At 46.1% G+C, this 17,451-nt stretch overlaps 1 protein-coding gene across 1 annotated transcript in view; it reads left to right on the top strand.

Annotated features, from left to right (window-relative positions):
• The window catches only part of vtg3 (vitellogenin 3, phosvitinless), a 30,965-nt gene extending 18,813 nt beyond the window's left edge, over window positions 1–12,152 (top strand). The window contains exons 17-28 of the mRNA XM_056275933.1: window positions 553–742; window positions 866–953; window positions 3,382–3,567; window positions 3,839–3,977; window positions 4,909–5,077; window positions 7,407–7,516; window positions 7,626–7,709; window positions 8,713–8,922; window positions 9,725–9,870; window positions 10,086–10,224; window positions 11,508–11,621; window positions 11,736–12,152. Of these exons, the coding sequence (XP_056131908.1) occupies window positions 553–742; window positions 866–953; window positions 3,382–3,567; window positions 3,839–3,977; window positions 4,909–5,077; window positions 7,407–7,516; window positions 7,626–7,709; window positions 8,713–8,922; window positions 9,725–9,870; window positions 10,086–10,224; window positions 11,508–11,615 (1,569 nt within the window). The 3' untranslated portion in view covers window positions 11,616–11,621; window positions 11,736–12,152. The remainder of the gene's footprint in view (window positions 1–552; window positions 743–865; window positions 954–3,381; window positions 3,568–3,838; window positions 3,978–4,908; window positions 5,078–7,406; window positions 7,517–7,625; window positions 7,710–8,712; window positions 8,923–9,724; window positions 9,871–10,085; window positions 10,225–11,507; window positions 11,622–11,735) is intronic.
• Window positions 12,153–17,451: the final 5,299 nt, after the last annotated feature.

Below are 17,451 nucleotides of genomic sequence, written 5' to 3'. Positions count from 1 at the left end.
TGGCCATGTCTGTGGGTGGGAAGCCAGATGTAGTAGGTATGTGTCCTGGTCACTACACTAGCACCTCCTCTGGTCGGTCAGTCGGGGCACCTGTTCTGGGGGGAGGGGGAACTGGGGGGAATAGTGTGATCCTCCCACGCGCTACATCCCCCTGGTGAAACTCCTCACTGTCAGGTGAGAAGAAGCGGCTGTATCGGAGGAGGCATGCGGTAGGCTGCAGCCCTCCCCAGATAGACAGAGAGGGTGGAGCAGTGACCGGGAAGGCTCGGAATATTGGGGTAATTGGCCAAGTACAATTGGGGAGAAAAAGGGGGAAAAATCCTAAAAAAAAATTTAAAAAAAGAATGATTACAACAAAATTGGAATTGTGCTCATGTGACCCAAATAAAAATGAAATGTACAATTTCTTCCTGAATGCAACAACTAATTATAGCCCTATTAGTGTTTGGATATGCTGATCGGGGTCCCTAACTCACTCTGATCAGTTAACTAAAGGACCTGCTGTTTCCAACCTGTTTCACGCTGCTTTGCTGTTACTGGATTTCTGCACAGGCTGTCAGTCCTTTTGCCGGTAAAGAAAGCCCTGTCTGGTCGATGATTGAAAATCTCCAGAGCGGTATTTCGTGGCACAAGACCAAGGCTTTTCTCATTTTTGAGACCCGCTATTTCCAAGCCACCACCCTGGGTCTGCCACTGGAGATCAGCAAGTATTACCCAACTCTCAATGGCATCACAGTTAATGGTAAGGACTCAACTTTTCAAGGATAGGAATGACTTAGAAAATAGAATCACCATTTGCAAATAGGAAATAATTTGATTAATTTGACATGACTTTCATATTTGCTTTTTCCTCTGTTTTTTTTAGCCAAGGCAGGATTAAAGCCACCTCTAGCCCAACATCTTGGGGAACTTCTGGGTTCTGAAATCTCCCTGGAGACTGATGGTTTTGTTGGGTATTTCTTATATATAACTTTGTTAAAAGGATCACTCAACGGTAGGGAAAGTGCTCAACAAATAAGGAGCAAAATAATCCAGTTAGTCAAGTAAATTCTCTATGACAGCTGATGATTGCTTATAGCATGAAACAGGCTTGTAATGAACATGTAGGCGGCACGGTGGCGCAGTGGTTAGCGTGGTCACCTCACAGCAAGAAGGTCCTGGGTTCGACCCCTGAGGTACTCCAAGCTTGGTGGGTCATCCCGGGTTATCCTCTGTGTGGAGTTTGCATGTTCTCCCCGTATCTGCGTGGGTTGCAGGATTTTTTTCGTACCTGTTTTCTGGGAACTCTGCCTCTGATTGGCTATTACTCTTTAGGATGGGGTTAGGGTTAGCCAATCAGAGATAGAGTAGGGGCGGGTCTTCCCGGAATCCAGGTGAATGCTCTCTCAATGAGTACTAGCAAATCAGAGGCAGAGTTCCCGGAAAACGGGTACGAAAAAAAATTACGCGCGTGGGTTTCCTCCAGGGCCTCTGGTTTCCTCCCACAGTCCAAAGACATGTAGGTCAGGTGAATTGGCCATACTAAATTGTCCCTAGGTATGAGTGTGTGTGTGTGTGTGTGTGTGTGTGTGTGTGTGTGTGTGTGTGTGTGTGTGTGTCGGCCAGCCCTGTGATGGCCTGGCGGCCTGTCCAGGGTATCTCCCCGCTTGTTGCCCAATGACTGCTGGAATAGGCTCCAGCATCCCCGCGACCCTGAGAGCAGGATAAGCGGTTCAGATAATGGATGGCTAGATGGATATATGTTGTGGTAATACGCTGCCACTACCTTGGTTCCCCGACAGAGACATTGGAACTTGAGTTTATTGCACAGATTTCATAATTTGAATTTCATAATTTTCTTAAAGTAAATGGGAAGTTATTATTTTCAAAACTTTGCTGGCAACCATACCAACATGTACCCTGGCTCTACCAAATGACAAGCTAAGCAGCTATGGGAGATCTCCTGGGAAAGCCCAAGTTGCTGCTGGAAGTGGTATTGGTGGGCCAGTAGGGGGCAGTCTTCCCTCTAGTCCGAATTAAAAAACAAAAAATAATCCCAATGCCCCAGTGCTGTCAAGTCAATTTTATCTGCATAGCCCGAGATGATGAGACGTTAAACCGAGGTCCTGACTCATTGTGGTCATTCCCCGGTGTCCTGGCAAAATTCCCAACCTGGCTGTCTCCATCTGGCTATTTAATCATCCCCCTGTGTAATTGGCTCAGTGATTCCTTCCTCTCCACCTCAAGCTGATGCGTGGTGAGCATTCTGGTAAAATGGCTGTTGTGCATCACCCAGGTGGTGCTACACATTGGTGGTAGTCGAAGTGAGTTCGATAGTTAGTGAGATAAAGCACTATATAAAAGTAATCATTATTATTACAAAGCTAACTCTATTGTGAGGTCTGGTTATTTATGCCAGAAGTGTTTATTTTAAATTAAAGGTGAATCTGGTAGACTTGATCCAGAAGTGGTACACTTAAACTGTGTGGTTGCTTCCTTCTTTATGGTTACAGGTCCGGCGTAGTCAAGTGTGTTGCGGTTAATAATAATTAGATACTCAAGACAAAAAGTTAAAAGAGAAACAGGACAACAAGACGATAGCTTAAGTAGTCTTTATGTAAATTGGGTTAAGTGAGTTAAAGAACTCGGGGCCCTTCCCTGAATAAACGAGGGATAGGTGCCACATATGTATTTAGCAGTCAAAACAGACATAGATACCATAACTACCTTCAGGCATGTATATCTCACTGGAACAAGATTATATTATCAAAAAAACAGAACCTGTGAAGAGGCCATGAACTTTTTTTTGAGGTGTTCAGCTAACTTTGAGGCTTTTGGGGCATCCGGGTAGCGTATCGATCTATTCTGTTGCCTACCAACATGGGGATCGCCGGTTCAAATCCCCGTGCTACCTCCAACTTGGTCGGGCGTCCCTACAGACACAATTGGCTGTGTCTGCGGGTGGGAAGTCGGATGTGGGTATGTGTCCTGGTGGCTGCACTAGCGCCTCCTCTGGTCGGTCGGGGCACCTGTTCGGAGGGGGAACTGGGGGGGAATAGCATGATCCTCCCACACGCTATGTCCCCCTGGTGAAACTCCTCACTGTCAGGTGAAATGAAACGGCTGGCGACTCCACATGTATCTGAGGAGGCATGTGGTAGTCTGCAGCTCTCCCTGGATCAGCAGAGGGGATGGAGCAGCGACCGGGACGGCTCAGAAGAGTGGGGTAATTGGCCAAGTACAATTGGGGAGAAAATAAAGGGGACCCCCCGTGTATTAACACAGTTCTGTGTGCAGGAACTGAGTCCAGTTATCCTTGTTACTGAAACGGAATAGACCTCTACAATACCCGGACGCCCCTGAATCCAGCTTTTTAATGTTTGTTTTGTTTGCACTTCATAGTTGCGTCAAAGATTTTTGGGTCTTCCACGGCATCAACACAGACCTGTTCCAGTGTGGCAACGAGCTGAAAAGTAAAATCATCACAGAAATCCCGTGGAAGTTTTCGGCAAAGGTGAACATCCGAGAGAAGAAGTTTGAGGTGGACTTCCCTACTTTCAGTAAAGCGTTTGAAGTCATCTTAGTCAAGTACGTTGAGAAGCTCAGTTATTTATTCACATAAATAGGGCTGATGGAATATTCTAAAAATCTCTGAAATGCCCTCCAGTCCATATTGCTTTCAGATTTATTTTTCTGCTTTTACTATATCATCTTTCGTTGTTTAACAGGTGTAATTTTATCTGTCTTAGTTTTGAAAACTGCCATAAATCAGTAAGATTAATCATATCGTTTTCTTTCCTTCTGTTATTAATATTGTATTCTAAACTTGAAGAATTCTTCTTCCCTTTCCATCCAACAGCTCCAATGTTTATTCAGTGTCCAGGAATATTGAGGTGCCAGATAAGGGCAAGATGACTCCGATGATGCCCAACGCCATGGACGCCAATAACGAGGTTGTTCGAATGGGCCCAACTGTTGTGAAATCTGAGGAATTCCAGGTACATGGAAATTATGACTATCTTAGTCTTCTGATGTAGTATTGAGTCCTAAAATATAGTTTATCCCAAAGAAAAGTGGAGAAGAGAAAAGTCAGTCTTGTGAAATCTTTTTTCCAAAATAAAGTGATTTTTTTTTTTGGGGGGGGGGCATCCGGGTGGCGTGGCAGTCTATTTCATTACGTACCAACATGGGGATCGTCGGTTCGAATGCCCGTGTTACCTCTGGCTTGGTCGAGTGTACCTACAGACACAATCGGCCATGTCTGCGGGTGGGAAGCCGGATGTGGGTGTGTCCTGATCACTGCACTGGCGCCTCCTTTGGTCGGTCGGAGCGTCTGTTCGGGGGGGAGGGGGAACTGGGGGGAATAGCGTGATCCTCCCTCGTGCTACGTCCCCCTGGTGAAACTCCTCACTGTCAGGTGAAAAGAAGCGGCTGGCGACTCCACATGTATCTGAGGAGGCATGTGGTAGTCTGCAGCCCTCCCCGGATCGGCAGTGGAGGTGGAGCAGTGACCGGGACGGCTCGGAAGAGTGGGGTAATTGGCCAAGTATAATTGGGGAGAAAAAGGGAGAAAAAAAAGTTAAAAAATAATAAATAAAAAATAAATTGATTTTTTTTTCTAAATTGATCAAATGCCCTTCTCTTGATAAAGCTAGAAGTGATCTGCCATATTTGGCTTAGCTTTTTCCATATTTCTGCATATTTTACTCATTCTTCCTCAGAAATGTCTACATTTGAAACAGGTGGGATTACCCCCCCCCCATTTGCAAAAATTTTCTATTTGTGTTTTGATATGTAACAAAAAGGAAATTGCTTTGAGAATACTGACGCATAATGACTTTTTACGATGGAAATCTTTTGAGTTTTCAGGTGAATTCCAGTTAATGAACTCAGGAGCTGACGTCTCTGTGCTCTCCTCTAATCCAACAGGGCGTAATGCCAAACATTTGGCACCCGGCCACCAAGCTTTGTGCTGAGAGCAACACTTATGGTGTTGGTCTCTGTTTGGATTCTGAGTTGAAGAGAATGTATTACCTCGATGAATATCCGCTCTACTACTTCCTGGGTTACACCCACATGGCATGCACAATCGTCCCAGGTATTTAAAAAAATTATTTTACATTGTAGAAACGGTTAAATCATTTGATGCATTAGTCATGTGCTGGAAATGTACGGTGATGTGCAGCTGTGCTTGACATAAATTCAGCCCAGTGAACAGCAGGGCAACGCCTTTTAATGAAAAGCTGCAAATGTGGACTGACAAATGAGTGAGGGGGCACTTACAGCACACTTGTTGACATTAGCAGATGGTTTACAAAATTAATTACCATCTTATTTATAGGGTTTGCTATGTTGTATCTAGTGTCTTCTTACCTTTTTTTATCTAAACTTAACCTCTCTCAAATCACACTTCCCAGAATAGACTGCCCAGACCAAAAGATTTGTCCTGGGTGTAGCGTAGCGGTCTATTCCGTTGCCTACCAACACGGGGATCGCCGGTTCGAATCCCCGTGTTACCTCCGGCTTGTCTGCAGAGGTAACACTGCACTAGCGCCTCCTCTGGTCGGTTGGGGCTCCTGTTCGGGGAGGGAGAACTGGGGGGAATAGCATGATCCTCCCGCGCGCTACGTCCCTCTGGTGAAACTCCTCACTGTCAGGTGAAAAGAAGCGGCTGGCGACTCCACATGTATCGGAGGAGGCATTTGGTAGTCTGCAGCCCTCCCGGATCAGCAAAGGGAGTGGAGCAGTGACTGGGATGGCTCAGAGGAGTAAGGTAATTGGCCGGGTACAATTGGGAAGAAAAGGGCCCCCCAAAAAAAAATATTTGTCCTAAACCATTTAGGACTTTGTGACTAACTTTACCCTTCATGATTGTAATGCTTATTATAAAATTAGACAATTACTGATATTTTTAAGTGTCTGCTAATGTTCACAAGTGTATTGTATTAGCCTGTCTCCATAGATCGTCACCTTGTCAGGGTGGAGAAGCTTGCATGGTCCTGAGATCCCGAGAGCAATGCCATCTGGAGCTATGCTCTCAGGATAGAGTCCTAGGTAGGGTCACCCATGGTGGTAGGTAGGGTCACCCATGGTGGTAAGGTCAAGGGGGAGGTTCCTAACAAAGAGAAATCCAACCAAGACCTCAATGGTGGAACAGGCGGAGGATGATGGCTGACTTTAGGGAAGCATCACAATGGCTGGGAAGGCAGATGAAGGCTGTAGCAGAAATGGGCCCCCAGTCGTTTTGGATTCCATGCCACTGGATCCTGACCTAGATCTGTTAAGGACTGTGTGGTGGCTGTTTGTGCACCAGTCTCCCCACATTACACAAAGTCACACACAAGTGTCCTCCAGAGGACAGTCATACTCGCTTCGAGGGACTGCCGATGATTAGCTTAAAAGTGCCATATTACTCAAATACCATTCACTATTTACAGCTACTCGTTTAAAAGCATTACCAGTAGATGAACGCAAACATACTTAAGAAAATTATCTGTCCTCATTTAAAATGTTGCATGAGATATGTGTCACTCGTCTTCACACCCCCTAAACACACATACACACACGCATACACACCATCGGCGACCATTTGAGGTCAAGTATGACTGTCCTGAGGACGCCTGCACAAGACAGCTTTTTACGTGGAGAGGCTGATGCACCTGCAGCCACCACATGGTCCCTGGCAGGGGGTGGCCAGAGTCCAATGGCATGGAGAACCAAGACAATTGGGGACCACCCTCTGTTGCAGCCTTCATCAACCTTCACTGCCATTGTGACTTGGAGACATCAGTTCCGCCGTTGAGGTCTTTGTTGGATCACGCTTCGTCTGGAACCTCCCCCCTTGGGTGACCCTACCAGGAGCCAAGCTCCGGACGGCATAGCTCTTGGGATCATTGGTACATGCAAGCTTCTCCACCACAACAAGCTGGAGATCCAGGAGAAGACAGACACACACACGCACACACACACACACACACACACACACACACACACTCCCTCTCTCTGTCTCTCTCTCTCTTAACTGTGTATAATTAACTGTTTGTACGTTTGTACTTGTTTTGATTTTAACTTGTTCTCTAATGTGATGTTCAAATTGTGCATTTCAAGTCATGACTGATTGATTGGTGGATCTTTTCACCGACTTAGCCCACCTGCTTTCATCTTCAGTCCACACAATCAGAGCAGTTGTTTTTAACTACACTGTTGTTTTCTTTTGACTGACGGAGATCATCGTGTCACCAACGAGACGCCTATCTCTATCATCTATTTTAAAACCTACCTCGTCCTCTTAACACATTAATCCACATAATCAAACCAACTCTTTCAGAACTCGTGTGTTTTTTCCTCTGTTCATGTTTAACATGTCACGTATGAGAAAGATGTACTATCTTTCAGCAGTAACCTTCATCTTCCTCTTCTGACAACAGTCCCCACAGTCAAACCAGTTGACAAAATCCACTTTGAGTTCAGCACTGGACCAAGCAGACATCCAGCAAGTGTTCTCCAACTGATTCAGACACTGAGGAACCTTTCCAAGGTATTTGGCTCCGATTGTCTGGGGATTTTCCCCAAGACACCTGTTCAGTTCCATTCTGTCGTCCCTCCGTTCAGCTTTTGCTAATTGTTAAAGTCTGGGTGCTTTTCAGGAAGCCACCAGCCAGTCCTCCGACTCGAACTCCAGCAGTGCCAGAAGGGCCCATCACAGCCACCGTGACACCTCCATAACGGAGGTATATGTTGAAGTACTACCAACAGCTGGTTTCACTGAGTAGCCCCCCACTCTCTCAGGTTAAAGGCGTTTTAGTACGTGAAATTATCTCGCATCACGATTGGTTGGTTTTTGATACCATATGGTTGGGTGAGACAATGTTTGGAGCTATATTTACTATCAACTGTTTGGTGATTTTTCGGCAAATGTTGGAAAGATAAAAACAAAAACAAAAAACAAAACTGAAATGAGCATAAATCCATGGGCAGCATGGTGGCGCAGTGGTTAGCGCGGTCCCCTCACAGCAAGAAGGTCCTGGGTTCGAGCCCTGGGGTAGTCCAACCTTGGGGGTCGTGCCTGGTTGTCCTCTGTGTGGAGTTTGCATGTTCTCCCCATGTCTGCATGGGTTTCCTCCGGGTGCTCCAGTTTCCTCCCACAGTCCAAAGATATGTAGATCAGAAGAATCGGCCGTACTACCTTGTCCCTAGGTGTGAATATGTGTGTGTGTGTGTGTGTGTGTGTGTGTGGTGGAGCCCTGTGATGGTCTGACGGCCTGTCCAGGGTGTCTCCCCGCCTGCTGCCCAATGACTACTGGGATAGGGTCCAGCATCCCCGCTACCCTGAGAGCAGGATAAGTGGTTTGGATAACGGATAGATTGGAGCATAAATCCCCTTTTCATTGGTTGATTTTCAAATGAATAAACAACTTCCCTGTTCAGCATTACATCATCAAAGACTTTCAAGAAAAAAAAAATAAAGAAGGTTCAAACGGTCAGCAGAAAAAAAATCCAAAAGTCATGTTTCAGTCCGTTATTATCACATAATCTCTACATTGATCCAACTTTTCCACATGAAGCATACATAAAAGATTGTGCTGAAGGTAGAGTTTTTTCCTCAATATTCTGGTATTTGTCTCTACAGCTTTTCGTACTTTTTTGCAGAACAATTTTTTTTGGTGGGAATGTAGTCATGTCTAGAAAACCACTGGTACAAGCAAATCATCAGATTTGTAATCCACTCTGCAGGACCAGGACTCCACACCAGAAGTTGTGTTCAGTATGGAAGCTCTGGCCATCAGCGGCAACTTGAAACCCGGAGGTTATGATGCCACTGTGTACTACACTCCCGAGATGAACATGGCGAATGTCCAGCTGATCGTGTCCCAGGTCGCAGAAGATGCCAACTGGAAGATGTGCATGGATGCCACTGTTGATAAGGTCCACACTGAGGCCAAGGTAGATGTACAGTTTAAAAGAAAGACAGCAGGGCGTCTGGGTAGTGTAACAGTCTATTCTGTTGCCTACCAACACGGGGATCGCTGGTTCGAATCCCCGTGTTACCTCCGGCTTGGTCAGGCGTCCCTACAGACACAATTGGCCGTGTCTGCGGGTGGGAAACCGGGTGTGGGTATGTGTCCTGGTCACTGCACTAGCACCTCCTCTGGTCGGTCGGGATGCCTATTTGGGGGGGAGGGGGAACTGGGGGGAATAGCGTGATCCTCCCACGCGCTACGTCCCCCTGGTTAAACTCCTCACTCAGGTGAAAAGAAGCAGCTGGCGACTCCACATGTATCGGAGGAGGCATGTGGTAGTCTGCAACCCTCCCCGGATCGACAGAGGGGGTGGAGCAGTGACCGGGACGGCTTGGAAGAGTGGGATAATTGGCCAAGTACAGTTGGGGAGAAAAAGGGGGATAGACCCCCCCCCCCCAAAAAAGAGGACAGCAGCAGTGTTTCCTCATCATGTAGATAGTTGTTAGTGTGGTCGAGTGTGTGTGCACGTGGATTCTTCTCAGCATAAAATGAAACGTTGGTTTAACTTCAAAATCTTGAGTAAATTTTAATTATTTGAGGACATATTAATAAATCAAGTTGCTTAGATTTTACTTAACACAGTTGTATAGAATCACTTGACATTAGGTTTTTACATAAATCCAACATTTCATTTATTTCAGTGTATTCAGGCACTGCTGTTTGAATATGTAATAGTATTTGAATGTAGATGACCTCTCATTATCTATTACCTCTGTATGGGCCAGGCCCACATGAGGTGGGGGGCCGAATGTCAGCCCTATGAGATGTCCTTCAAGGCTTCCACCAGACACCCGCCTGGCTCCAAACCAACCCTGAAGGCCAAAGTGCAGTGGACCAAGATCCCAGAATACATGGCAGATATAGGCAGAAGGTGAGCCTGTGGCGGAGGTGGTACAGCTCTGGAGGGAATGTGGTGGAGGGGGAGGAGATGAGGGTGAAGGAGGATGTAAGGAAAGGAGGATTATTAGGTGGAAGACCTCCATTTCAACTCAAGCACTTCACCGTGTTTTACAAAAACTGAGTGGGATGGCAGTATTCTCTCGGTGTGAAGTTTTGACACACGCTCGGGCTTTCTGTCTTCACCAGATTGGAGCGCTACATCCCAGGCATGGCGTTCTTCCTCAGGTTTTACCAGCGACATGACGGGAACCCCAAGCAGGAGGTCTCTACCGCTGTCGTGGCTGCCTCTGCAGACAGCATTGATATGAAAATCAAATTCCCAGAGGTAGGAGAAGAATCTAATTTTGAATTAGAATCTGTTTTATTTGGCGAGTACATTTTCACGTCCCGGGAATGTGAGTAGATGTGTTTCCAGCTGTGACACCAAGACATAACAGAATATGTGAAAAGCATTGCAAGTATGTTTCCAGGTCTGACATATATTGTCTATAAGAATTAAACATTTCTATGCAAACAGATAATGGGGCAAGGGATATGTAAGATCAGTTGGCTTCATGGTTAAAGGCGGTGACTGACATATGTGAAATATTGTCTCTACTGTAGGCGGCACGGTGGTGCAGTGGTTAGCGTGGTCGCCTCACAGCAAGAAGGTCCTGGGTTCGAGCCCCGGGGTTGTCCAACCTTGGGGGTCATCCCGGGTCGTCCTCTGTGTGGGGTTTGCATGTTCTCCCCGTGTCTGCATGGGTTTCCTCTGGGTGCTCCGGTTTCCTCCCACAGTCCAAAGACATGTAGGTCAGGTGACTCGACCATGCTAAATTGTCCCTAGGTGGTCCGGGTAGTGTAGTGGTCTATTATGTTGCCTACCAACATGGGGCTCGCCGGTTCGAATCCCCGTGTTACCTCCGGCTTGGTCGGGCATCCCTACGGACACAATTGGCCATGTCTGTGAGTGGGAAGCTGGATGTGGGTATGTGTCCTGATCACTGCATTAGCACCTCCTCTGGTCAGTCAGGGTGCCTGTTCGAGGGGGAGGGGGAACTGGGGGGAATAGTGTGATCCTCCCACGCACTATGACCCCTGGCAAAACTCCTCACTGTCAGGTAAAAAGGAGCGGCTTGTATCCACATGTATCATGTATTGGAAGAGGCATGTGGTAGTCTGCAGCCCTCCGCGGATCGGCAGAGGGGGTGGAGCAGCAACCGGTACGGCTCAGAAGAGTGGGGTAATTGACCAGATACAATCAGGGAGAAAAATAAAGAATAAATAAATAAATTGTCCCTATGTCTGTGTTTGTGTGTGTGTGTGTGTGTGTGTGTGTGTGTTGGCCCTGTGATGGCCTGGCGGTCTGTCCAGGGTGTCTCCCCGCCTGCCGCCCAGTGACTGCTGGGATAGGCTCCAGCATCCCTGCGACCCTGAGCAGGATAAGCGGGTCGGATAATGGATGGATGGATGTCTCTGCTATATAGGATTCACAATGAGAATATCCACCATCTGTACTCTGAAATAACACTATATACTTTTAGTTTGAAATATTGTTGTGTGTGTGTGTGTGTGTGTGTGTGTGTGTGTGTGCGTGCGTGTGCATGCGTCCATGCGTGTGGTCATCAGTATACGGTGTACCGCCAAGGTATTCCTGTTCCAGTCCCAATCCCCTGTTACGAGGACGTTGAGCCGTATGAGAGAAACACAACACTACACACCAACGCTCATGCATAAAGCCAGGTGAGCTACACCAGCCACTTTAAATGACCTGCATGTTTGTGTGTGTGTGTGAGAGAGAGAGAGAGATTTCTTATTGAATTTTTAATTTTCCTTTCCCTCTTTTTTTTTTTAAAGAATATTTATCTTGTGTTTCAGAAAGACAACATAAGCCAGATGGGAGCAAGGTGTACCGTTTCCGTGACAATAACACAGCGACTGAAGCCTCCCTGCGGCGTCGACCACAGAGATAAGCATCAAAGATGTATCAGTAATCTGTGGGGTAGCCGCGGTTTGGAAATAATCTGTAAACGTCCTGATTTATTTCTTTGTTAGCTTGTAAATATTTCAACACACCCTCCTTTTGGAGAAGTATATTCCAGATTCATTTTCGTGTCCCAAAATACTGTATTTAAATAGTCCTGCATCTTCCAGCAAAAATGTTTTTTTTTTGGCAAGTTTTGCTTCGTCACCTTGAAGCGAACGTCATCAGGATCCATTTCGTGCTCATCCATAACTTTTGTGAAATGCCACAGATGCCAGGATTAAAATGCAGAGCAGCATTGGCCGTTTTCTTTCTGCCTCTCCTCTCCATGTGATACTGCTGTGTGATGCATGCTACGCTGTACACATGTATGTAGCATGCATATTTACATTTGCACATACAACGTAGCCTGTCGGCAAACCAGTAAGTGCATTTTCACATTCATGGATTGTCCAGCAGTGATGTCGGGGTCAGGTGTAATTTTGGGGGTGTTTCAGAAACACACAGCAGACTGGTCAGTATTATGGCTGCTAACGGAGTGTCGTCTCGACAACATCTGACTTGAGATGATGCTGAAAATCAGGATTGTTTTCCTTTGAGGTATGCAAAAGTCGGCATTACTGATTAAACCTCTTGAAATCATCATTATAGCACGACCTTAAAGTAGAATCATGGCATTTTCTCTGAATAAAGAAACGTGTAAATATTGTGACAACGCTGCGAGAGTCACGCAGCATGGGGTGTGTGCTGGGGAGCAGCAGATGAGGGTTTGCTGCATCTTCCGTGCAGCATCGAGCAGCAGGGTAGGAAATTAACTGGCACCACAATCCAAAATGTCTGATAAGTTTGTGTGGTTAACAGACCCGTCCTCTTAAAGTCCTATTTTGCTCTAAAAATCATGTGGTCGATAACAGCGGACGTGGGTGGAGAATCTCAGAATGGTTTGGTCTGTTTGTGAAATACAGTTCATCCTGTTCAGAGGGTGCTCGCTGAAGCATACTGATGTTTACTAAGGTCTGCATGACCTGCTTTGTTTGTGCAACCAATCCAGATGGACTATTGGCCGACCTGTCAACAGCACACACGGTGTCACCGTGCCATTTAAATCCACTGTTTTCACCCCACACAGCACCGCCTCCCGTCTCGTGTGGACTGACCGGTGTCATTTTGTCATCAAAAGTGTGACAAGTCTGGACGACCGTGCCTGCATGTTAAAGTAATTGGTGTGAAGCCATTTGTAGGGCTCTGAATGTACCAGGATTACAAATAATGACAGTAAATTAATGAAAGGCACTCACTTACCGGGATAGGCTAAATCGCACAACTCTTAGTCAACAGCAAATGGGTTGTGTCACCAGCTTAAGCTAATGACAGCATTCTAACTAGAGACCAGCGTCTCAGCTACCACTGGCTGCTCGTCCCCTGCTTGCACCGATTCCCCCAGATGGTGTGCAACTGCACAGAGAAGAAATCGTCATCAAAGGCTGATCGGGATGAGCACAATTACCACAGAACCATTATGTCCCATTTACATCTCCCATATCTTGCAGCCTTTCAAGTGCCAATTGACCAGCTGATTGCAAATCTGTTGTGAGCGTACCCCGAGGCCCGATATCGCCTCAAGTAGCACCAAGCACCAAGGACGGTCACCTTGTGGCGACTTGACATCGCCAGGTGAAACCAGCTATGAAGGAAAAAACATTAGCAAATGAACAATCACCTTATGTGGAGGAGGAACAACGGTCCCTCCTCTCTCCGTCATTCCCACTCGCTCTCCGATTGTGACATGCCTCATTAGGGACACCATACCAGTCGGCCCTAAAAGCCATTTGATGATGGGTGATAATAACGGCACGGCTGCAGAAATCTCTGAGCAATTGTAGCTATTACAGTAGTCCATATCTGCTCCAGAAAGAACTGTCTCGTTTCGAGTCTCTGTGTTTATTTCATGGCAGTGACAAAAGGTCATTCTGTCTGCACAAGCAATCACGTGAGAAGACCCCCTAATATCTGACACCAGTAATATAAAGCATCCTGTTCTCAGAGTAAAACGTAAAAGCTATGAATACAGTGGTTTCTAAAGGAATGGAAGGTCACCATGGACACAAATAAGGTCAAACAAGCCACAGCATTGTTTTGGGGTGTGCGTGCATGCGCGCGTGCGTGTGTGTGTGTGTGTGTGTGTGTGTGTGAGCACTAGAGGACAGTGTTTACCAAACTTCCAGATGTGTGTGTGTCTGTGCAGTGCTGGAGACCCGGGGTGGGGATGTTGACATGTAGAACAGAATCAACACGAGCTGGCAGGGTGACGCTTTGGGGAGGGGATAAATCTCTGGGCTGCAGTGATGGATCACACAAGTCCAAAATGAAAACTAAAAAACAAAACAAAAACAAAAAAAGGAAAAAATCAGAAGCTCTGAAGGGGAGGAATGCCTCCATCCTTCCCGGAGATGATAAACCAGCTTGACACTGGAATGCAGAATAACAACAAGATTTTAAACCGTTTAATTTAATCGCTCTGCAGAATTCCTCCAATTGCTTTTGACGTGTTTTGCAGCATTGTTGGCTCAGCAGTGAAGATGTCCATTAACTCAGCTAACAGCAGTGCAGTATGCGAGGCATGGTAGCTATCCTGTCTGAAATATTTTTATATAGTTACAGTTTCAAGTTTAAAATGTGCTGTTGTTTAGGAGATGGGCACATTAGTGAACACGAGTCCTTGCGGACACACGTGTCATGTCCTGGATGGTGGACATCAGCCACTAGCAAGAGGTGGACTGAGGTGGGGGGGGGGGGGTCTGCTGCTGCGGTGGTGCTCAGTCAGGGCATCAGGTCATTCAAGCGTCCCATCGGGGAAGTTTCAGACCGGGAACAACAGGTGAATGTAATGAAGTACCTGGTAGAACAGATAACCAGCAGCCCTGGTGGTAAAACTGTGTTTTATTCTGAATACACAACATCTATTGTCCATCCTGGGAGAGAGATCCCTCCTGTGTTGCTCTCCCTGAGGTTTCCTCCTATTTTTTCTCCCTGTTAAAGGTTTTTTTAAGGAGTTGTTCCTTATCCGATGTGAGGGTTTAGGGACAGGATATTGCCAATATCGCAAATTATAAATTTTTATTTAAATTTATTTACTTAATTTTATTTGTTTTAATTTTCATTTATTTTTTTATTTAATTTTATTTATTTTTTATGTACTTTATTTTATTTAAAAATTAGTTGTATAGCCCGATATCACATATTCATATCATTTTATATCATATCACATCATATCCATTATCCAAGCCGCTTATCCTGCTCTCAGGGTCGTGGGGATGCTGAAGCCTATCCCAGCAGTCACTGGGTGGCAGGCGGGGAGACACCCTGGACAGGTCGCCAGTCCATCACAGTGCATCATATCATATCATATATATATATATATATATATATATATATATATATATATATATAATTTATATAGCCCAATGTCATATCAAGTACATGAAATGAAATGAAATGACAAAGTGTTCCTGTTGCTGATATTGGGCTATACAAATAAAATTGACTTCAATTGGTACCTGAGGACCTAATTGAGAACCACAAGTGTGCTGTATAACACTAACACACATGATCTAATGGTGCTATCAGAGGTGAGCGTCTAAATTGTCTTCACATTGTCATTTCGCAGACGCTTCTCCCCAACGTGACTTATGAGAGTCAGCAATTACCATGTCACATGTCACCCCGCAGGCGTCTCCCAGCCCTGAATGGTAATCACATCACAGCCAATATGCCCGTCAAGTGCAATTCATGCAAGTGTGCAATCTGTAGATCGATCAGCATTAGTGATGCGAGTAATAGGATATTGGAATGACAAATTAGCAGGACAATGCCACAAATCCCTGTCAAAGACGTAAAATAACCAAGAGTGCGTGTCGTGTCAAGTGCAAACAGTGTAAAGTGTGCTACAGATGGGTCATCAACAGATGCAAGGATACTAATTACAATTCAGATGGATGATGCCACAAATCAATATAAGAGCTATGCTTAGAGACAGTGTATGCATTAAGGCTGGCCTGCTAAAGGAACATCTTTTAGGGCTATCCGGAATGAAGTGCGCCAGTCTGCAGCTGTGATACAAGCCAGGAAGGAGTTCATGCGACCATTTTTGGGTCGACTGAGAGAAAAGTGTGGACCTGGAGCTCGGCCATTTGGAAGAGGCACTTGCAGAGATGGAACAAAGAAAGCAAATGTTACGCCACTGGAAGAGGGGAAAAATAAATCAATGACTAAACCAAACACAATTATTCTTCCCCGAGACAAAAACGTGTATTGAGGGAGGGGGACAACGTGCATCTTCAGGAACAACTCTGCAGGGCCAATAATCAATCACGCATACCTTAGATTAGACAAAACTAGCAGGTAGCAGAAACGGATGCAACTGGAGCTGAATACAATAGAAAACGCCCAATATGCATTTTTCAGCAAATCTTTTTTCTGCCAATCACACAAACAGGACTGTACATAAAACTACACAGGCGTGTGGATATCAGCAGGAGAGGTGCAGTATGGGACATGTGATGCAAATAGCAGTGTCATCGAGGCTGACCGGAATAAGACCACCCTTACAAAAAAGTAGATTATTCAATTGTGCTATTAGTATACTTATTTTAAACTAAAAATCAGCGAATATACTTTCAGTTTACTTTTTAAGTACTTGTCAGAGATCTACTAAACAAAATTATTCTTAAAAAATACTTACAAGTATACTGCTAGTACATATACTTGAACGTTACTTGAACTTGAACTTTACGTTTACTTAATAAAATAAACTTCAATTATACTATTTTTTGTTTGTTGTTTTGTTTGTTTGTTTGTTTGTTTGTTTGTTTGTTTTTGCAGGGGCAGTAAATTCTGGTTGTCCAGACAGACCCAAAACTCTCGACTCTCTCTTTCATTGCTGACATTTCTCCGTCTGATTTCCAAAGGCATCACCTGCCAATCACTTCTGCCGCTTCCGGTATGAGAAGCTGGCGGCGCGAATTCACGTTTGCTGCGGCCTCACCCAGCACCGGTGTGGGAAGATGGTGTGAACTTGCGTTTGCGGCGGCCTCGCCCAGTGCCGTCCATGCGGGGTGTTTGCCCACGTCTGCGTGTAGTTTTGTTTTGTCCTGGTTTGACTGGGAGAGCTTGGTTTGCTGCGTCCTTTGGGCCCAGGGACCACGGCCCTGACCGGAGCTGCGCCCGAGGAGGTAACGCCAGGGGTGGTCTGACGGGACGCGGAAGCGGAGCAGGCTAAGCTAACTGCTAGCCCATGCAGACCGGCGGTTCCGATAACGCCGAGGGTGGTGTGGCGACGGCCTCGCCTAGCGTTGGCTGTGTTTCTGGTGTCGTCGTGTGGGGTGCGGGGAGGTGTGTTGAAGGTGTCTGCCTGGGAGAGCTGGCGTTGAATCGGCTGGGGTAGCCCGGTCTGCCGCGTCCGGTGGACCCAAGGACCACGGCCCTGCGCCCGAAGAGGAAACACCGAGGGCGGTCTGACGGGACGCGGAAGCGGGGCAGGCTAAGCTAACTGCTAGCCCATGGAGACCGGCGGTGGCGACAGTCCTGCTG

This window comes from Lampris incognitus, chromosome 3 (genome assembly GCF_029633865.1).
Source record: "Lampris incognitus isolate fLamInc1 chromosome 3, fLamInc1.hap2, whole genome shotgun sequence".
NCBI classification, from domain to species: domain Eukaryota; kingdom Metazoa; phylum Chordata; class Actinopteri; order Lampriformes; family Lampridae; genus Lampris; species Lampris incognitus.
Note: the sequence above shows the minus strand (reverse complement) of the source record. Positions and strands in the feature narration are given on the sequence as shown.